The 23,365-nt window shown below is 42.0% G+C and overlaps 1 protein-coding gene across 1 annotated transcript; it reads right to left on the reverse strand.

Moving 5' to 3' along the window:
• Positions 1-3,587: 3,587 nt before the first annotated feature.
• On the reverse strand, positions 3,588-12,054 carry TCF20 (transcription factor 20). Its single transcript, XM_010176844.1, has 2 exons — positions 6,427-12,054; positions 3,588-3,641 (listed from the first exon to the last, which is right to left on the reverse strand). The coding sequence occupies exons 1-2, from the start codon at positions 12,013-12,015 to the stop codon at positions 3,588-3,590; spliced, it is 5,643 nt and encodes a 1,880-aa protein (XP_010175146.1). The 5' UTR covers positions 12,016-12,054.
• Between the last annotated feature and the right edge of the window lie 11,311 nt (positions 12,055-23,365).

A 23,365-nucleotide genomic window follows, 5' to 3' on the forward strand; every position in this document is an offset into this window, starting at 1 on the left:
CCATGCAGCCAGTTTTTCACCCAGCAAAGAGCGCACCCGTCTAAGCCTTGAGCCGACAGCTTCTCTAGAACGCTGTGGGAGACAATGTAAAGTAAAGATGCACAGAAATTATTTCCTCCCTACCCTTCAATTTCTCTCTGCCCCCACACAAAAGGTTGGTACTTGAGAAGCCTTTCCTCTTTTTCCAATGTCATCTTTACATTTGAGACCCTCAACTAAACTGCCACCTACAATCCGTGATCACCAATACACCGCACCAGTTTTACCTGATTTCTACTCACAATAAAGCCAAGGAAAGCCAGCTTCATTTCACAAATGTAACTAAGGGTTTCCAGTCACTCAAGATATTGAAATACATGCACTGGAAATACAGATGTGGATTCTGCCTGCTCACCTCTTCAGCCCTTGATGCTTCTGATACCACTATACAGAGCTGCTGTGAGCTATAAACTGCTGTAGTGCTAGTGCTTCACCCTTCTAGGTCCCTACCAGAGGAAGGCACTGAACTGAGATATAACAGGGGCTCCTATCACGTTCTCATCTCTGAGGCAGCACACTCTTACAGACCAGGAGTCACGACAGCACAGAGCTTTTCAGTAGTACAGCAGATGGCAACACCTTTCTGAGAAAACCAAATCTGAAGTTCATTATTCAGCCTGTCTTTCAGAATTTCTTCTCTACCCAAAATTTCATGCTTCCTTATTTTTGTAACACTGTGGAAGAATATTAAAGATGCTGCCAGAGTTTACAGCTAGGGTCCAGAATGGTAGAGGTAAACAAAAGAAAATGGATCTATGAAAGCAACAGAGTAAACAAAATATTATAAACAAGTAATCTTTATTTCCTCTATGGTACAGATTTCCACAGATAAGATACTCTGGGAGATCAACTAGCAGAAGTCTTATGTGGTCAAGGACAACTTTTCTGTGTGAAACCAGAAGTTATTATCTGTGAAATCTGGATAATATATGTAAACGTACCTCCAGCCCTACAAACTAACAAAGGCAAACTCAACACGAGCCAGAAGGCTGCCACTGCCCAACAATAATGAAAACTTCAAAGTATCGATTTGCAGAGACACATGCATTTAGGTTCTGAACTTCCGTGAGCCCGTATGTGGTTTTTAAGAACTCTGGAGAACGTCAGTATGGCTTTCTGAACAGGCTTGTTGAACAGTCCTAAAGCAGGCAGATTTTTCCTTTTCAGGTAAGACTTTGAAAGATAATCCATGAGGTGTCAGACAGACAAAATTCCCGACTGGTGACAGAAAGCCCAGAATCTCTTTCCATTATACTGTAGATGACAGGCAGGTTTCACCTTTCACTGCTTGTTACTCTGACGTTCTCCTGACTGAAACCCAAGATGATCCTTTCAATAAGGAGCAACAAAGGGAACAGGTTCCAAGGACTTCTTTCCATGTATAAAGATTGAAAGATTTCTCAAACTGGGAATGAAGCAGAGATTGATGAGAAAAGCATTAAATTCTTTAGACCTTTTAAGAGATAGCTTTAAAAAGAGGATAAACAAGTTTTCCTTTCACAGAGCACTGTCAGCAGAAACAAGAGCTAGATTTACCTTCAGCAAGGTCAATTCTGACCAGGTGGAGGGGGCAACAAAAGTCACCCCAGAAGTAATACCTGTGCTAGGCCAGAGCCTCTGCCTTGGAAAAAATGGTTTACAAAAAGAATTCCAAGGAACAGCATACTACGTCCCAGTGAACAGTTTTTTAGAAAACAACAGTAGAACTATCTTTTTGGATTCTGCAGCTCAACCTAACATAAAGAATGTTCTCAGCATTGTTCTTCACTTAGAGTTTCTTAAATTTAATACTGAGAATACAGACCATCAATTCTATTGAACATTAAATTTACTGACGACTACCAAAGTGACTTCATAATTTTCCCAATTTCAAAAGTAACCAAGATTTTATCTTGCATGAAAATGAGTTTCTCATAAATAGGAAAGCAATGAGAAGATAAACAAGGTAGGGAACTGTTTCTCTAAAGGTGTTTACAGCAAACTGCATGCAATTGTTAGTTTTCCAAATCCAGAAATGTAAAGAAATGATTGACATGACTGTAAGAAGAGAGACTAAAAGATTTCCCGAGGAACAACATGGATATAATTTTTAAACTTGCTGCTGGAATAACTGCTGTAAGATTCCTAGTATTGTAAGGCAAAGATCTTATGCCAAATCACTTACAATCTGCTTTACCTTGTCCAAAACACAGCCACCTTCAATATTTGACAGAAATCATTCTACAGGCAACAGGATCATCCAGCACTAGGGAGACAGCATTTTTTCAGTTCAAGATTTCATTAGCCTTGGAATTAAAAACGTCCAACTGCAAGAAGGCCAGTTAGCGCCCTTACTCTGGGTTAACAAGCAGTGTAAGATGGAAAGACAGACTACTTGGCAGGTAGGTCCATCTGCTGGGTTATCTACTTTGAACCTCAAAATAAGGAGAAGGATGAAGCCATTTGGCATCTGAAGCAGCCCAATTCACCTGACAGCTATTCACATTCTCAGAGCCAAGAAGCCCTCTAGGGTAGCCAGAGCAAGAGGGACAACTTTTTGCTGTTGAGAAAGGCAGATTCTAGCACTTTGGAAACTAGCCGGATTAGCACTCAGAAGATAATACGTTCAAATCATTTTCAGTCTAGGGTGAAACCAGACTTTAAGGAAAGCTCAAAGCTCAGGAGAGTCACTCCACAGTTTGATAAACCTTTTAAGATAATACCTTCACATCTCAAATTCTTCTAGAGCTTCTGGTACGAGTCAATCTTTGGGCAACCTCACATACATTCTAAGCCTTCCTTGAGATTGCCTATAGGGCTGTTCTCAAAAAATTGACACAGACATTTATTTGTGTAAGGAACAGAAAACTTAATACAGCAAGAAGAAAGCTTCAAATTCCTTCCTGAAGGCAGATGAGAAACAGAGATGTTTTGGGGGAGGGGGTGGAAAGCTGTAATAAGCTTCCATGTGAGAAAAAAAACAGGTCAATTTGTGTGAGAAGAAGAAATGCAGGGAAGGGTTACTTATGCCACTATCTCTACATCATGGTTCAATGGTTTACAGCCTTTGACTAGAGGTTTAAGTTTCTTATTTCTATACTAGGATGCTGTATAACCAACAATAGAGTCAGATCTCTAAAGAAAATATTTCAACTCACTTAATGCTACGGATTCATTTTAAATTTTGTGCACATTTGCCCTTTGCAGGTATTACAAACAGTTTACATATATTTTGAATTATGACAGTATTTTGTTTGCAGTTACGTACATGAATTATTCACTTCCAGGCTCATGACCCTTCATATACCATAAACTTATGTCTTTCCTTACCCTCAATCAAATTAAAGGCCTAGATTCCTTTATGCTTGTGCATACATCTGTCTACTCTCTCCTGCTAGCAAGGTTTGCACATCTGCTTTTCTGGGACACTAACACTGATGTCAGAGGGAACAACAGAAAAAAGTGCACTTGCAAAGCAATGAAGGGATGAAGAAAGAACATATGCAACAAGCACAGGAAATCAGCTGTCTGAGCCAGAAGGCTATCCTCCGGCAGTGGGGCAAGAGAGCCTAGTTCAACAGAGCCTTTCCACTGCCTGGGGATGGCTCCTGGCAGGTACACCTCTGAATACCCTGCCTACCATCTTTGCATTGCACATAACCCACTTCCATCTGAAGGTGGGGGGAGGAGATACTGCTTCCAGAAAATAACACAGCATGACAATTTGCTACAACAGGATAAAAAGGTTAAAGAAAAAATATCACTAGGAGAAAACCTGTTCCATTATTTGTGACAGAGGTGAAAGAGAAAGATGGATCAATCTCATGGACATAATGCAGAAGAAACCAGCATTCAGCTAGGACACCTGTTACTGTGTTTGTGTAAAACATAACAAAGCAAAGCACAAACAACAAAATGGTCTCTGCCTCTGAAAGTTCAGAGTCTTATAACTAGATTAAAAATGGACCCAGAAAGAGCAGTGGAGAGCACTGACAGGCTACATACTACTTCTCATACACAGAAAGTAAGCTGTATTTCTTACACCCTTAAATAGGAAGGATTTGGAAGAAATAATGTTAAAATCAAATGAGGATATTGTGAATCTGACTGACAAGAAAATCAGAACAAGATGGCAGATGATGGATTAAGGATGATGCAGATTAAAAGCCATGTTTTGACACAAAAGTCTGAGAACCCATCATGAATTCAAGAACAACTAAGTTAAGAATGTGAACCTGAAGCAAAAGGGAAGCTCTAGAAGACTCTGGAAACAAGTGACCGGGTTACCAAAAGCTACCCAAAGCATGGTATTGTAGGATAAAGGGAAGGAAAGCACAAGCAGAACTTCAGTGAACCCCACACAAAAAGCTATGACTAATGAACAGCCTCTGCAAAAAACAGTGGAAAGAAAGGAGGTAATCAAAAGAGGACACAGACAGGAAACAGTGGAACAACACTTCAAGAGCAGCACAGCTGATAGTGACAAATGTAGCTGACAGGGAAAGGAAAATGAAGCACTGGATCTGCGCCGTAGCTAGGAAAAGATCATTGTAAACACTCATTATAACTGTAGTAGAGCACATCGAAGCCATAGTGGAGGACAAGAGCCCCAGACAGTGAGATGAGAAAAGGGAGAGGAAATTAAGAGGTAGCTGCAGAAGAAAGAGGCCACAGGCATTTTGTACTTTACTTTTTTTTTTCCCCCCTCACAAAAAAGTTAAAATTCATGCCTACAGGTACTATTAGCGAAAATAAGAGCTAGGAGTTGAGCAAGTGATTAAAGGAAAGAGGTAGAGAGAGAACACAAGGTTCAAGGGAGATAAGGAGATGTTCTTGTATGGTGCCATAATGGCAGATGAAAGGGTTAAGAACAGGAGAGAAAAAATTTCTATTTCTGACAAGGAGATCCTAACAGTTGGAAGAAACTGATAAAGGGTATTCAGTTGGAAAGTCATCAAGATCCTCATGCAGAGAAAGAACTAGATGTCCAACAATATGCAAAACCCATATAAAAATGTTGTGGATAATGGGCTATTTGTCAAGTTTGATTAGAGCCCATCAGTGTAGCATGTTTCTGACAGGCATACCCCCCCTTTGCAGGCACACCAACACAAAAAGGATTGCTGAAGAACAACTCAAGTGGTTCAAGAACTTGCAGAGAAGGTATTTGCTATGGGGAGAACAAGGATCATAAATGAAAGACACCCTGAAAACAGGAAAAAGGGAAAATCAGGCTTGATCCATCCAATTTCAAAATACTGGTGAACTACAAGACATACGAAAGCATGGCCACATTGTGAGTAGAATCCAAGCAGTGGTGGGGATCCTGAAAGAAACCTTGCAATTATCAGAGATAAGAAATTCAGCAGTTGCATCTGAAGAAGCATGCAGGCACAGCTCAACGAAAACCAAATTAAATTAACTGACTCTGTTTAACGAGAGGCTAGAAACAAGAATGCAGGCCAAATCAAGTTAGGGCAAAGCAGCATGTAATTACTGTCAAAGAACGTAACTATTCCAGAATAGCCAATGTCTCCATCCACAACCAGGGGGTTGCAGATAAAGTTCTCCCTTTGTCCCTGCTTTAATTTTACATATTTGTTCTCACTCGTTGTATAATCACATTTTGGAGAAAGTCCATTATCAGTAAGATTTGTGGTATAATTTAGATTGAATTCATCAATACTAAACCCATCCACATTTCACTTAAAGCTCACACCTCTGTGCAACTCTACTTTATCCACCTCATTTTGTAAGGACTGCAAATTCTCCTGCAGTTGTGTAATACGCATTACAGGCACAGAATAACTTAGGTTGGAGAGGACCCCTGCTGACAGCAGAGCCAACTTTGAAGGCAGTTCAGCTTTTAACTTCAGAGGTCAAGTGGGTTGCTTAGGGCTTTGCCCAGTCACATTTATGTATCTCCAAGAAGAGATAATTCCACAGCTTCTCTGTCATTCCCCCTCCCTCAACCCAACGTCTGACCACCCTCACTGTGATTTTTTTTTTGCTTCATATCGAATTGGAATTTTCTTTGTTGCAATTTGTGCCTGCTACCACTTGTCCTTTCACTATACGGCTGCAAGAAGCACCCTAGAGAATATTAAATATCTAACAGGATAGAGTAAGGAGGAGAAAATAGATCATTGTAGTCACAAAAAAGCCTTTGGACACCCACAACTTTAGTAGGTAATGAGCATCCAGCTTTTTGATGCCTGAAAAAATCTGTCTGATCAGGTGTGGCAGAGATCTAAACAAGGCCACCAAAAGGACATCACTAGAGATTTACTTAAGATGAAAGATGATCATTTCAGACATGAGAGAAGAACAAAGAAAAATGGCATTCCAAATTATATACATATTGCAAATGAAACCAAATAATTTTGTATAGCCAAGTTAGGTACTCACCATCTCTCTTGCAATCTCCACAGCTTCCTGCAGCCCATAGAGCCTGCCACAGACCAGGTAGATCCCATTGGCCCAGAGAATACAACCCTCATGGACCCAAAATTCATTGCTGTCAAGAGGTAGTTCAGGAATTTGTAACTCCAGCTCAGTGCCACCTTCTGAAGTGGGCATAGAGGGTTTTGAGTCCAAAGGAGTCTTTTCACCACCACTGCCACCGTCAGTGGTTGCTTTTTTACAAGCAGCTCCCCTTGAAAGTGACCGAGAGGCTCCACTACAGTCCTCAGAGCGGTGCCGCCTCTTAAAGCGGGGATGAGCAGCTAGGCTTCTTTGTTCCTTCTGTTGTTGTTGTTCCTCCTCCTCTTCTGTATCTGTCTTGGAACCATTAGAAGCACTTTTGTGCCGTACCTTGACCTTGCTCTGCATTTCTGTGGCCCTCTTTGGAGGTGGGTTCTTGGGCAAGGTGGCTGCGTAATCCTGGGGGTAGAAAGGACCAAAGAGGTCACCCATGTTACGATAGCTGGCCCATTTGCCACACAGGCAGCAAACCAGATGCCCTAAGACAGAAGACTCTGTTACTACGGGGCCCTGCAACATGAAAGTTGAGGTGGGCAGCACTTTGCTCTCCACATTGCTAGGAGGGGGTGTTGAAGACCTCTGTCCTTTCCGACCCTTCACCAATTTGTTCTGCTCCTCTTCCTCCGCGTTAATGATTGTGCACACAGCGCCTAATTCACACTTGTTTACCACATGAATATAAGGGAAAAAGGACTTATTCTTGGAGTCAGTTTTATCTACAGACTGGGTAGCATATTTAAGCTTGATCTCTGGTTCTTGAGGCTCCACAATGGGAGCAGCCCGTCTAGGCTTGCGCTTCCGTGGCTGTGCTGCAGGCTTTCGCCTTTCCCTCCTTTGCCTCTTCGGTTTTGGCTCACCACCACCACCTACTCCTTCTGAAGACTGTGCAGGTACTGGTGGGGGTGGCGGGGGTGGTGGCAGTTGCTGCTGCTGCTGCTTCTTCTGCTTGTTCACACTCCCAATTGGCCTCCCCTTTTTCTTTCCAGAGGGAAAATATCCCTTTGGAGGGAAACCATCCGGCTTGGGTGAAATGTTTGTCACATCTCCATCTTTTTCCTCAGACTTCGGATTTGTTTCAGAAGTAAACACACTGGAAGGGGAAATTGTTTTTGAATCAGAAAAGGTCAGAGTCCCCGCTCCGCTTACGGATCCATCAGACCTTCCTTGACCACCTGACTTCTGAGAAGGTGGTGGTGCTGCACTGGATCCTGCTCCTTCTTTACCAACACTGGCAGTTTCAGGGATCTCTTTCTTGGTTTTATCATCCTCACTGCTTTGCCACTCTTCTGAAGATCTTGGAAGATTTATTTCACCAGTTGTATCCTGGTTTGCTGGCCCCACTTGATCAGACATCTCTCCTTTTCTCTTCTCAGCCTCTGGTCCATGTCCAGCCACACTTCCTCCTTCAGGTCCACTCTTAAGGGACAGGATGTCATCAAGAGTGACAGTATCTGCACCAGTTTCAGCACTGTTGGTAGAAACACTTCTCCTAATATTGGGAGATGTAATTTTTTGAACAATAGCTTCCAGTTTTAATCCTCGCCCCTTTCTTGGGGGCAATATTTTGGTCTTAGCCGGGCTTGTGAGGGAAACAGCAGGGCAATTCCTATTATCAGGACTTGGCAGGTCCTTGAAGGAATCTCCCTTTGCAACTGACTTGACAACATCTTGGCTTTGAGATGAATGGGCATAGGAGTTGTAGCTTTTATCAGCTGCTTCTTTTGCTGAAGTCATCAGTCGCCCTTTATCTTCACCGCCACTGTTCTTCATATCCTGTGGCTGTCTTTTGGTAGGGATAGGCGAGATGAAAGAACGGACTCTTCTCCTCATAATTAATGGATTTTGAGGAGACTGGTCTTCCTGGCCAGGGAGCCTAAGCATGGCATTACTAGGCTTGGGCAAGTCTGTAGATTCCTCTCGTCGATGCCCATCACTTTCTTGAGGGCAAAATCTTTTTTGGTTGGCTACTCCGAGATGGCCAGTGCTTTTGGCAGGAGAAGTTTGCCGAGAAAGGTCCCAACCAGATTCGTGATGCAACTTCTGGTTGCCATGTTTCAGTTCGGCGCACTTGCTCTGAGTACTGTCACTCCCCATAACACAGCGCCCAGCTTCCTGGCTTCCAGTATCATGGTAGGAGCTACCTTGGAGGTACATCATTCCATCCTTGTCATTTTTTAAGGGACTCCTTACTCTTTCTAGAAACTGCTGTTGTCTTGGGCTCTTCCTTGCCCCTTCCTGCCTGTGCTGAGCTGCAGCAATCACACCCTGAGCAGTGCTGCTTGCCCAATCTTTGTATTCTTCCTGCTGCTGCTGGTATATCTGTCTCTTGTAATGATACTGGGAATTTAAACTCTGGTTAGGGTCACCGAAAGCATGAGGCCTAGCATTTGTGTGGTACGCGGCAGCCAACGATGGGCCTTCTGAATTCTGAGGGTAAGCAGAATGCAAGGAACCCCTGTTAACTCTTTCAGACAGTGTCATGTGTGGGTTCATGTGATGCAAATCTGTCCCTGGGCCTCTGCTTCTGCCTGGTGACATTTTCAGCTTATCAGCAAGATCCTGAAACTGAGAAGGTGATTTACCCCTGCTGCTTCCAGTTCTGCCAGGTGCTCGCCTCATCTGTGTCGATCTGCTTTCCTGCTGGGGAATGTAGTCTGGAGCAGCATCAGAAACTGCAGCTCCAGGGCTAGCATTGCCTCTGAAAGATTCATGCTTGATGCCAGCAGGATGACAATGGTCTCCTGTTTTTTTATTATTGAGACTAGCTGAGCTCTTTGACTGTTCAAAATCTTCTTCTTTTATTTGCCCACTGTGAGCTTTCATCTTTGTTTCCATGGATACTAAACCACCAGGGAGTATTACTGACTGGCTCAAGCCAGGGGCAAGACGTTCACTCCTTCCACTTCTGGCCTCAGGACCCATGTGCCCCATTGGGTGAGGGCCAGGATCTCTGACAAGTTGCCTTAATGGAGATATGTCACAGATCACTGATCTCCTCTCTGAGAGCGTTCCCCCTTCATGGGCAGAAGACTGAGATTCCACATCAAACTTCCTAGCAATAGGGTAATCAGCTAGATTTATCTGCTTCATGTCAGGAGCTGCACTACTAGACTTTCTATCCCAGGGACCCCAGTGAGGGCCCTCCAGGAGAGACCCCATACTTTTATTTAAGAGGCCTCTATTGGTCAATTCATTGGTTTGACTAATTAAGATATTGGGCCTCATGGCTCCCTCCAAACTCCCAGCCATCCCAGAATGCTCCTGTGCATTCCTAGAATATCTTCTGTCTGGATGATGGTGGTACCCCTGTAAGACCTCCTGTAGGAGGCTAGGAAACTTCTCATTCCGGCCTTTGCGCTCACTGTGCCCTGGAAAATCACCTTTTTCTTGAGCAGAAGGATACTGTGGAAAGCCACCAATATTTCTCTGTATACCAGCTGCTATATTGTCCTTGTAACTGTATCTTAAACTGCCAGGAGATTTGGAAGGTTCTGTTCTTGCAGGAAAATTTGGCCCAACAACTGCATGACCAGACTGGCTGTTCCCCTCTCCGTTATGGTTAGTGTTATCTGCACTTTTGCTCCCCTTACTCCCTCCTTGAGTTTCTGCTTGCGTCCCTGCATGCCCAGCTTCTTTCGTTCCACTAGCACTAGGTGGTGCCTGAGAGGCTGCAGAAGCATCGTCTTGGGCAGGTTTATCTTGTGCACCTGACTTTTCTACTCTTCCTGTCATGGCTTCCCGGGAGACAATCACTCCAACCGCCTTTTCATTCACTTTTGGGGCATTTTCCACAGCCACCACAGCTTCCTTCCCATCAGGGGAGGCCACATCTTCGCCAGCTGCAGGGCTGCTGCTGAGTTTTGACGGCTCATTCTGAGCACCTTGTGCTGGTGAGGAGTTGGACCTCTCTAAATTACCCCCTTTGTAAGTGGTGTCTGAGCTGGTGCTCTGGCCGCTCAGCTGTCTCACCCTTTCCCCATGATCTTCTGAACTACTGGAACAGCCACCATCAAGTGACTCTGCCAGGGGAGACTTGAGTTGCTCCTCGGCCTGGGAGGAGCCTTCTGAGTTGGTGCAGCTGTCGGCCTTCTTTGAAGAGGATGATCTTTTGGAACTTTTCTTCTGAGGTGCCAAGGCATCTGAGAGCAACATGTGCTGGACTGTGTTGGGCAGATTGGCCACTTGAGAACTTAGAGCACTCAGGCTGCTCAGCCCTGGATCTGTGAGCCTTTTTTCCTGCAGTCCTTCCATCCCAAACCCCTTGAATCCTCCTGCATGAGCATTGGGGCTTGGCATCATAGATGGTGTAGGACTAAGCTGAGGCATCATCTGCAGGATTCGGTTTCTAGAACCCATGGACATGTTGCCTTGCCCACACTGGAGATTTTCTCCACCTGGCATGAGTGGAGAAGGGGTAGAGCTGCAGCTTGGAGACTGAACCACAGATGCAGCAGGAGACGGATTAGAAATTGGACTGAAGTTCTGGTGGAACTGCATTGGTGATCTTACAGGAACTTCAGTCTGGCTGTACTGTCCCACTTGACTTTGAAGAGAGAGCTTGGAGGCAGCATTTGAATACTGCATTACGTGCTGAGGTGGGTGCTGTTGCTGCTGCCCCTGCTGCCCGCTTTGGGGCAGCTTAGACTGCTCAAAGCTTTTCATCGGTTGAGCCTGAAAGCTGTAGTTTGACTGGGTCCCATACGTCTGTGTGTTGGACCCCACAGCGTGGCCTTCATACTGCGACCCGGAATTCACGCTGTAGCTTCCATCATAACTCTGTCCTGACTGGCCAAAACGCTGTGGGGAGGGGAAAGAGGAGGAGGAGGATGACGAAGGTGGCTGATAGTGTTGGCTGAACTGACCTACTCGTAACTGGTACCCAGAAGCAGAGGAAGGCAGGGTGGATGGACGCTGCATTGGCTGCAAGTGTGAGGTGCTAGAAGCAGACTGGCTGGAAGCCTGGGGTAAAGGCTGATGAGATGGATAGATCTGCTGTCTCAGCTGCTGCACCTGCTGCTGCTGGCTAGAAGCCTGCTGCTGATACTGGGCGCTCCCTGGAGAAAAAGGACCAGTATAATCCTGTTGATAGTGGGATACTCCCCCAAGAGTTGAGTGCTGCGTTTGAAACTGGCCCACATGTCCCTCACTCCCATACTGACTCCCAAAGCTACTCCCTTGAGGGGGCCCATAGCTCTGTACTGGTCCAGAAGGCCTGCGCTGAGGTGGCTGCTGCCCTCCTGATGCCACTGGATCTTTGTTGGCAGCCATATAGTAAAACTCTCCTGCTTCTTTTCTGAAACCTTGGTAGCTCTGATGGCCAGAGCTCTCACCAGGCATTGCTGTAGAGGCTCCTGTTGCTCCACGACGTCCACTGCCAGCACCTCCTCCAAAGCTCTGGAACATCTGGGCCTGCTGGCGGGGGCTGAACTCTTCCAGTCGGGATGAGCCGTGCACTTCCTGCGGGTAGCTCTGCTGGTTTCCGTGGTAACTACTTTGCTCCCGAAAGGACTGCATGCTGTTCAGCAGCAGAGCGGCAGCTCGAAAGCCCTCCTGAATGGGGAGAAAGAGAGAAAAAAAGAGATATAGCATCTACATCTTCCAGTCACACCAATACTACCGCTCAATTTCACTGTTTTAACAGCAAGCAAAACTTAGCATTTGTCTCCTACTTTCTGGTAGATCAATGTCTAGCCCCTCTCCTTGCAACTTCCCAGCCTTCTAGGTAATGCAAATAAGGGGAAACACTCAATTTCAAGAAAGTACAAGTCGGTAGCCTACTACAAGTTGGAGTGCATTTTCAGCATTAATATTTCCCCACAGTCATTTACTAACTGGGTCTGTTCATGTAGCCCTGAAGAAACAAACTTCCAATAATATTTTGCAAAGCAAAGGATAACAATCCTCACCCTCCAGCTACTCTCTATGGTTAACACTGAGTAATCCAGTATTTTTTTAAAGATGCAACAATGAGAACCCAGCAACACTCTCAAACCACACCTGGATCTACTGTAGAAATGGTACCCAAGGCCCATGTTTCATATCTGGGAAAGATCTCTATTAGAAAACACTCAAGATGCAATTGACCAAAGCTCAAACCCAGACACTCCAATGAAAAGGATCTACAGGAACCTGTGAAAGAACTGGCACCAGCATGCTCAAAGGTCTGCTCCATGCTCTGTTCCTGACTACTCCAGTGACACTTTTAGGTGAAAACCAACACAGCAAGACAGCACATGGTATTTCCCCCCACCCACGTCTGCTTTGTTTTAAAAGACGGTGAGTCAGAACCAGTCCACTCTGAGAAAAAGAATCTACAACTTCATTCGCTAGAACTTTGATATTACCTTGAATGAAAACACTTGTCAACCAGATTATGTATTTCTGGAATACCACGTATGATCATCTACATTTACATAATCAACTCCTAAGTAAATGCACCTCAGGAAGGCTCTTCTAGGTACATCAATCTATTATTCAGCGTGTGGAATCATGACTCACTCTCAAGGACTGGACCACAGCTGCAAAATTGTTTGGGGACCCCGGCTAGTTCCCCTGTAAAAGCCTGACACATCACTAGACACATTAAGAAAAGTATGGTAATGAAGAAGTATATGCATATACACTGTCTTTTTTAGTATTTAAATAAATAAATAAAAGTAAACAGATGACAAAAGCATTTAATTTCTGAAACACTTTGTGGTTTTCTCTTCCTGAAAACAAAATAGATAAAGCCACCTGGAGAGTCTCCTTCCTTTAAATACATGTTAAGACAATGCTCACACTCTTCCAGGAAACAGAGCCCTGACTCCTCAGATTGGAGACTTCCTGGAATACTCGCCTGCATTATATTTTCTCATTTGGCCATGTTTTCTGCTTGTCACATCCAACTGAACTCACTTAGAATTAAAGTCTGGTTTTGCACCAGAGTCCCAAGAAAACAGGCATAAAATGAGGAGATGCAGGCGATGTCTTGCATCATGACCTTTTCCCATTTGCCTCTCAAAATTTTCTTTTATTAAGATGTATCTTATCTACAGAAGGTTCTAACTCCACTATTAGGGCCTTTCAGAAAGGCACCCGTTACGTATGGGTTTCTACCACCTATTTGTACACGCAGGCAATGGAACACCCACACAAAAAACCCACTGCAACCCACGTCTCCACCAATCCCTCTCTGCAAACTCAATTGCAACTTTGTGTTGTGGCCCTGGTTCGTGGAGCTTGATGCTCACAAGACTATTACCAACACATTTACGAGCATCAGAAGGGAACTTTCAAATGGTTGACATTTCTAGTGCTGTTTCTCCCCTTCTAGGAAGTCAATTTTACTGCTGTTTTAATCTTATACTCTAATAATTTTAGGTGTCATATTATATGACAGGTCTGCTGGTTCTGCTGAACTTCCACTTTTTTAGCATTTTAAATCACATGAATAACCCTTCTATGAATGTCACACTGTGCTGATCTGTCCAGTTTGGGCTTCTTATGAATAAACTCCTCCCTTTTCTAAACTATTCCCTTTGATGTTTCATCAGTTTGAAGCTCCTGCCCTCAAAATTGGGATACCTAAAACAAGCTTCTTCCTCCCTTTTTGTATGACTTGCTGTTAAGGTGAAAAATGGGACAAAAAATAAAAGCAGGAAAGAAAACATCCATAGAAATAGAAGAAATTATAAAACTAAAAGTAAAATAACATCTAGTGTGACTAGCAGATGTTAGAAAGCAGCTTCTCTAGACAAGCACTCTGGAGCTCTGCAATCAGCAATATTCATGCGGTGGAGACTTGCATGCTTGCCCTGGAGTCACGTGCTTTGCACCCTCTTCTCAGGAAAACATCATTTCCATCCTCAACACAGGCTCAGTCTCTCCACAGAATCGCAGACTAATTTTTAAATATGACTTTTATTAAAGCTTAGTTGGCATAATCTAAACAGGTTCCCAGGAAGCCTCTTTTGCTTTACATCATATAAAAACTTTCATCATTGATAATATTTATTCTTCTACAATTATCCTAACAAAGGCTTGAAAAACTGCTAACATATGTTAACAATGCTAGGAAATATTCTTAAGACTTCATCACTATTAAAGAAGAATCGCTTTAATAACATAATCGAACAGAAACAGCACAAGATGCCATAAAATACCTTTAGGAACAGAGAGCCAGTAAAGGTTAGTCTGAGGCACAAATTCCTATTCTCCATAATCTCATGCAATCACATAATATTTATTCAGTCCAGAAGATACATACACTAACTCAAAACAGGGGTAACATGTTTTTCTCCTTCAATTTTTTTTTAATCCTGGATTTACTCTGACAAAGAAATAAAAAGTTTTCACCAGGAGAACTTAAATTACTGGTGCCCTAAGCAAATACATTCTGTTTCATGTCTCCAACAGAACAACACTTGCTTTGAGTATCTCACAAGGAGCTTAACTTGAATAACCCAACCCGTAGAAGAGCAGTCAAAAAAGGGAGAGAAAAAAAGAAAAAAGGCATCTCATCAATAACTGGAGTAAGAAAAGACAGGAAGTGCTTCAATCTATTACATCATTGATAATTTAGGACATACAGTGTATTTCCTGTCATTAACGTACTATAAATACAGTACTATTACAATTGCTATTGTAATAATCTTTTTTAATAATAACGGTGCTGTAAAGTGCTTGGATCTAAGTGCTATGTTCTCAGCAAAACCACCAAGAATAATTCCATGGGCAAGCCTTGTTAATAAAATACATTCAGACAGACAAGGCTTTAAAAGTCTACCCAGATCCACAGAAAAAAAAAAAAAAAAAAAAGCATGTATTTATTTGATTAAGTTTTTACTGAAAGCCTTTGAAGAACACATTTTCAGCTGGTACATTCTCCTCCACATGCAGGAAGTAAAGAGGATGATACACTAGCTGGTGACTGAAGACTACAACACAATCATGTACAACTCCATAATGGTGCTACACATCCATAATCCCATCCCCAGCAGAAGGGGCAAAGTCCCACCTCCAAAAAAAGTCCTCCATTAACAGCCACAAATTATACAAATTTTCAGTATTTACAACACACACAACAAAACCATCCAAAGCCTTCTCATTTATTCAAAGGGAAGGTAAGATCCTGGCACAGCTTCCACTACTCCAGTGTGACACCCACACTCACTACATGTGCATCCAGCTCCCTCAATAAAGCTTCATGATTCTCCTTAAGTATTTATAGCCTGTAGCTGTAGAGCCATCTAAGCATATCCATCTAGAGATTACAGACTGCACTCACTAGGCTAAGCAGTTTCACTCTGCTCCAACACATTTATTTCTTCCCCAATAGCCCAGTAATCAAAATTTGCCTTCAACCTCGTAGGAGCTTGTGTGTCTGATAAAGACACAGCCTCACTTACGAAATTACTGCACATAAATCACAAACAGAGAGAAGCGGTAGGTCCTCTTACCCATATCTCAGACTGATCTGTGAAACATCTGAAGTTATTTCAGGCAGTCTTTCAACCCACTCTCTCCATGTGAACTTATTCTTAAAACATATCCATACCACAGATTTTGTTTCTTGTTTAATTGCCTGAAACAGCCTTGTAGAACTTTGTTAACACAGGATTTCGTCAAGATATAGAGCTACTGCATCGTGATCCTACTGTGAGCAAGATTATCAAATGGTAGTCAGCAGCATGTAAGCATCTTTCAACAGTTCTTGCATATATATGAGACTGCCCCCAACCATTGCTGGGTTCCTTAGTACTCCCACACCAAGATTACTGTGTGATCTTCTGCAACATACTGTGTGCTAGATTTTTAAAATCCATATAAATCTTTAAAACTTTTTTGTCCTGATTATCAAAGATCAGGACAAGTACAGGACAGCTGCCCAGATCTTCTCACGTAACACCTATGCCAGCCAGCACAGTAGTGCATCACTACAGACAGACAGCTCAAAATAAGTGAGCTAAAAACCAAAACACTATGGGGATATGCTCAATTCTTAATGATAAGCCTATAAAGGAGCAAATTAAACCGATATCACTTAATTCTGTAGGATGTAAGCAAGGTCCTTCTGCTTCGTTAAATTTTCTTTAGATTTGGGTTGACTACAGCGACCCATCTGTGCAGAGAAGTCTCAGGCAGCAGTCAAATGCAATATATTTTCGGTGATCTGTCAAAGACCTCTCACTTCCTAGCATGCTTATCAGAAAAGAAAATGCAGTTACAGCCAAGCGACAAACAGTAAGATAGCGATTGCCATAGTCAAAAAATGTACATGAACAAGTAGGGGTTTTATAGAGCGCCCAGGCTTATGATTAAAATACTTATTTGCTAAATGCTGTGCAAATAACAGACATAGGTACATCTCTGTAGCCATTTCTAGTCACAACCCATACAAAATTCAAAAATTACCATTTTTGTCCTTCCTCACCGTATCTTCTTAAAGTAGCATAGCACACCCACACCCAAAAAACCACCACCAAGCCAGAACCTGAGTATGAACAACTCATTGGCATAATTTTTAAGTAACCAATCCCTAGGATCTGAATGAGGCCCGAAATATATGAAGAAAATATTTTCACGTACTGAGCACCATTTCCATTGTCAAGGCAAAGCTGCTAACTCTCATTTCTGCAGGTACACAGTTATTACTTGCACACCTGAGCAATGGCTGGGAACAGACTGATCTTGCTTCAGTTTTGGAGGAACATTACCCTGCCTGCTGTTTTTAAGAGAAGGCAAATCAGCTGTGTCACAAGTAGATGAATTTACAGATCAAACCTAAGACTACCTTTAACAAACTAATAAATCTAACTTATTTATTCTGCATTTGATGCCTTTTAAAAAGAAAAGGGAAACCAGTTTCAGTTTTCAACCTTAGGTGCGATATGGAAGCAAACCAGGACAGCCAGCACTTCAAATGATGACCAATTTGTCCAAGCAGTAATACTCACTGCTCGATTCTTTCAAAAAGTTGTTGTTACCCTCAACTGCAAACAGATTTGCTTCATACCCTTCTATAAAGCTATTTCTACTCCGTTAAAAGTTACTTTTGCATGCTACAAATAAACAGAATGATCTAAGACATGAGAAACTCTGAGACTGTCTTATTCACCACCACACTACTAGAGAAAACTGCAGTCAGATCTGTCTCTCACCAAGCCATCACAGTTTATTCCATCAAAGAAGCTTTACTACCTCACAGAGATTTTAAACAGTATACAATTATTTTTCACTGAGTGCCAGAACCTGATGAAGTAGATAAAGGATCTTGGAAAGTATATAAAAATTGAAGTTAAAACCAGAATATTATGTTACTGAAAACTGAAATTTACATTAAAAAAAAATCACAACATGTCTTAAAAACATCCACATGTAGTTCTTACATGTGCTTAAGCATCTAATAATAATACATATTAGCAACATGTCTTGCAAATCAGTGCTAATACTGGTCTTGACAAAAAACCCCTGATTTTTGTCCTGCCCGATGAAAAACTTCAGCAATAGACTCCTCAAATGAGTTAAAGCTTGGCAGCCAAGTGGATTGTGACTAGTTTCCATCATCTCAGAGACACTATGCCTTCTTTATCAAAATGTCTGCACAGATCTTTAGAAAGTCAGTATGTATGAGCTTAAATCCAAACAATTAAGGAAATGTTTCTCACAGAATGGGTGAAGAACAGATGAGCGTGGCAGAAGGAACACAGTGAGCTTTGTCAGTTGAGAGAGGGAAATGCTCTGGGGATTATTGTGCTAGATAAGATCTACATTCACTTCTTATTTCATATATTTCCCTAAGTGACCACAGAAAATTTTACTAAGGCTGAGTCATTTTATCTTCCTATCTCACTGGGGAGACATGAGGAGACATATTTGGAGTATTCAACTGCTATAATAAAAGGCATCACATAAACAACCAACCAACCAACAACAAAAAGTAATCAGAATTTTGCACATGGCTATTATTTGACTGCTGACTTCTTTCCCCACCCCAAAATATTTTTTCAGAATGCTTTTTTCCAAAAAACACTCAGATAGCACCAAATTATAAATACCCAAACAGACTTTTTGCATCTGCAAAGTCTTACTCACTCACTAAGTGAACAGAACCAAAACACCATCTCGAGTTTAGCTCTGCCTTTTGAGTGAAGTGTACCATTAAAATCCATCTCCTTAAACATGATGGAGGAAGTCTGACAAGAATAAAATTTTGTTGTAAGCTGTATTAAAGCTGTGGTGCTATGAAAACATGTATTTCTAGAAATATAACCAATTATCAAAGTTCAGAATTTTATCTGATTTTATCATTATGTAACTGGTTCTCAGTCTCAACAGGCAGCACAGATGCGCTTAAATAGCTTTTAAAAATCCACTAATCAACTGCTGAAAGTTACCCATCTAAATTTTTAACAGATAATCGCTATTTTTTTGTAAGATCCTAGGCAAATCAGTCAGATTCCATTTTATGTCAAAGATTAGAACAACAATTTTGGTTTCAGATATAGGAGCAGTCCTCTGTGCACTAGCTGTAAGAGGTCCAGCCTCCTCTGTGGTGCTAACGCAGCCATTCATGCAGCAAGCCAGATCAGGGCACTGACACGGCCGAGAAACAATTCTGCAAGGGAGAAAAGCCATTTTTGAACTGACAGATCCATTCACAGTATCAGTACACAAACATCTGTACCAGCACAACGGACACAGCAGGAACTGCTTAAGTAGCATGGCTACTGAAGTGCACTTGAAATCAGAAGTTCATATTTAAAAGGCTCTTCATCTTTACATAACAGCCAAACAAGCCTTCCCACCATCAAAAGGAAAATAATACTGAACCTGCAGCTCCTAATTTCTTTTCTCCAAGCTGTGGATCAGCTGATTGCACATCCTAACCCAATTCACTAGTACTCTGAGAAGTTTTCTAACTCATTATATGCCTCTTACTGCAAATTCACCTGTGTCCATATCTCCAACGTCTCCAAACAGTCAAACATCACGTCTGCTTTGACAATACAGCAAAATCTAAGCAACCTTTCAAGGACAGCTCCTGAATCTGCTCTTCACCTTCTCAGGCACGTGAGACAGGAGGCTCAGCAAAGGCATCCCAACTCTCACCAAACCTTCACCTTTCAGTTACAAAATTTAAGACACTGAAAAGAAGCCAACTACTAATTGCAAAAGGAAAGCAGAAAAATGTGAGCAGGGTTGCCAGGTTCTATCTAAGATCCCACTTTCATTACAGAAATTAATCCAGTACCACATATACTCACAACTATACAGCAGTTAAAAAACCCAAAATAACACATTATTTTAAATTAACTTCTATAACTTGTTCATACTAAGTAGAAGTCCCTGCCTTTAAAGTCTTAAATGCATTATCTCTTCAAATTATGACAAGTTGCCAAGATGAATACTTAGGTCATTAAATATTACCTGCAATACATGTCTTTCTTTTCTATTCAATGTAGTCTATACAATTAAATCTTTTTATTCTGTTTCACAGAATTGCCTGGTGCAATGAGCCTGTAACTAGGACTCCTGGGAACTCCTCAAGGCAAATGAAGTAAATTAACAGAAAATCTCTATTAGTTATGTACAAGTATTATTACAATGCAGGTTATGCCCTGTATACAAGAATTAAATCCATTGATTAGGATAAAATAATTGTTGAGAACAATACCACCTAGTTACATTATATCCAATAACACTAAAATCAGGTAGAAAGATAACCTTGATCTACTTAAACTAACAAAGAATTACCATCCAGTTGCAGATTAGCTGTACTCAAATTTATGTCCTCCAAACTTCTTACAGATAATTTTTGTTCCCCTTAAGATAACAAGAAATTTAGCTACGTACTACACCACTTCCAAGTTTCACCAGCCAAGGTTATCATTCTTCCTACTAATTTAGCACTTCATCCTCCTAAAGTGACACAGACTTAAGAGCAGTTTGGGTGTAGAAAGTCTGTAAATACTCCTGTGATGGGAGACTTGAGGAAAAAAAATACAGTCAAGGCCATATTCACTGATAAAACATTAGGGGAAAATAGCGGTTTTCTGTAACATAAGAAAGTGGATGAACTTCCCTCAAAAAACAAAACATCAAGCATTTTTAGTATTTTCCACACTAAAAAAACCCAACAACTTTTCTTGCCCTGACATCTCTCCTTGTCTCCTACAGCCTACATCCTCCAAAAGTTGCTTTGCTCATTTCCTCCATCCTCTGGATTCCACGGCATCTGCCTCATGCTGAAGCCAGAAGTTGAAGCAGATCCATTCCTACAATATAAGTGTTGTCTCCTAAGAGAGACTAACAGGGAGAGACTGAGACATTAGGTATAGCGGCCTTCCAGTACCTGAATGGGCCTGCAAGAAAAGCTGGGGGGTAGACTTTTTTCAAGGGCAGGTAGTGACAGAACAAGGGGAAATGGCTTTAAACTGGAAGAGGGGAGGTTTAGATTAGATATTAGGAGGAAATTCTTTCCTGTGAGGGTGGTCAGACACTGGAACAGGTTGCCCAAGGAAGTTGTGGATGCCCCTTCCCTGGAAGTGTTCAAGGCCAGGCTGGATGAGGTTTTGAGCAACCTGGTCTAGTGGAAGGTGTCCCTGCTGATGGCAGGGGGGTTGGAACTAGATGATCTTTAAGGTCCCTTCCAAACCAAACCATTCTATGCTAAGACTTCAGCCACAGCTACAGGGAGGCAGAAGAAACAGTTCAGAGCAATATAAGATCATTTCATACATTTAAATGATTCAAAAAAAACATGACTTCAGTGGCAGCACTATTCTAAGGAGTTCCTCCCCCTTCCTACCTTCCCATCACCAAGACTCTCATTCCCACTCCAGCACTGCAGGTTTTCTTTGCATTTTTCACAGACTGGACCAGTTTCTTGAACCATCTCATTGTGCACCCCCACTGTGGTTACACTGGCATAACCAACAGACAGACAACAGAGAGGAGGCAGCGTACTGCAGTATTAGAGCAACCAGTTAAGAACTCCTTAAGTTCATCTTTATTAAAATTCCTGTATCACTAAGCCTTGGCCTAAAGCACTTAAATTGGTTGACTCTCACCAGCTCCCCCATGGAGTCAACGAAAGCTTTCCAGAAGGTCTCTTCCCATGTCAACTTTATGCATTATAAGGTGATTAATCTTCTAATACATCTCAGTTAAATGTCTGAAATTATATGGTATAAACTCAGGCCACTGTAACCAACAAACAAGACACTGTACACTGTACTCTGTCACTTTACATTGCAGACATCTAACTCCATGCTTCTAAGTTCTGCTGCCCCAGCTAAAGGCATGGTGAACAACAACAGTAGTCAGATCCCTCCAGAGTCACAAAATTAACTCTCAGGAGTGTAAGCAGTTCACAGAAATGAACAAGCTACAACTGCAGATCTTCTCACAACAGGGGTCTAAAGCCTTCTCCTCCCCCAAGAGACTTCAGTATCACCACAGCAACAGTGCCAGACAGCTGAGGCTGTTGATGGAGACAACACATGGAAAGTTGATGGACAAAGCTTCCACTGCATGTATTCTGTCTTGCACCCTAGAGCACATACCCTGAAGAAAGTCAGCAGTTGAAAGCAAAGAGGAGGGATGAATTCAGCACCAGAGAAGAAAGAGCACCTCTATAAATACAAATTAGTGAAAGATAACAAAGACACCGTACACTGAGCATAATTTTTGGAAATGCTAGAGTTAAGATTTCAAAGTAAGACAGAAGGAGCTCTAGATGGTCCACTACTCTGGGAATCAGCCCTATCATTCTATGAAACTTGAGTTCCTTAAGTCATTCATCCTGTACACTAGGGAGAAGAGAAAAAAACAAAATCAGAAGACTCTACTTTTTCTTTCTCCATCCTCCATCCCCTTAAGAAGAGGCTAAATAAAGAGTCTAATACATAATCATTCTAGAATTCCTAATTCCAGAATTCCTACAGTTCTGTTACAAGATCATAAAGACAAGGTGCTGTTTCCTCCCCTGCTCTAAAACATTCAAATATTCAATGGAAAACTGAAGTTTGATACCTTGTTTCAGCAAGAAAGATGACAACACAAAGACAAGTCATTGATTTTTACCTTGAGAATTGCTCCTGATGTAATTATTTATGTCTTGTAAACCAAATGGGCAAAAGGATCTTACTCCTTAGCTTATTTCAGAAAGGCAATGTACACATGGAGCTAATCAGGAAAAATTTCATGAGTAAACACAGCCTATCAAAGTCTTTATAAACACTACAGTTCTCTGGAGAAGTAAGGAAGTTTATTTCCTAATTTCTCCTCCTGTCCATATCTAGGAGCTTCCTGACGCTGCTTCTCATTGAGTTAAAAGATGTACTTTCCCCAGTGAGCTTCCCCACATTCACTCAAGTCAATGCATCTTTTTCCACCAACTTCAACAGGCTTTTCTGATTAGGCTGTAGATTATGCACATATTTAACCTTTCTCCTCCTCCTGCCACTTTCGGCAGTGGGCATGAGCAATCAACCCCTCACAAGCTCTATTCTAATACATACACACCCTTTGGTTTTACACAAATTACACCTTTCAAACTTACAGGAAATTTTATTTCTGCAAGGAAAAACAACAACAACAAAAAAACCAGGAAATAAACAAAATGAACACATGACAAGTCAAATTTGTATATCCTAATTGCAGGATACTACCATCATTCAAAAAACCACGTACTCAACTGAGCAATTCTCAAGAAAGAAAACAGCTTTGTCTTTGATATGTGAAGTACAAGAAGATACAAAATGAAGAAAAGTACCCCAGAGGAAAAAGGAAAAAAAAGACCATACAGCAAGAAAGCAAGAATCACCCCCCTGCTCCCCAAACTGCAGTAAACACGATGCTAACTGAAGTCAAATGCAGA

The sequence above is a fragment of the Antrostomus carolinensis genome, unplaced genomic scaffold (genome assembly GCF_000700745.2).
Source record: "Antrostomus carolinensis isolate BGI_N321 unplaced genomic scaffold, ASM70074v2 Scaffold15361, whole genome shotgun sequence".
NCBI classification, from domain to species: Eukaryota; Metazoa; Chordata; class Aves; order Caprimulgiformes; family Caprimulgidae; genus Antrostomus; species Antrostomus carolinensis.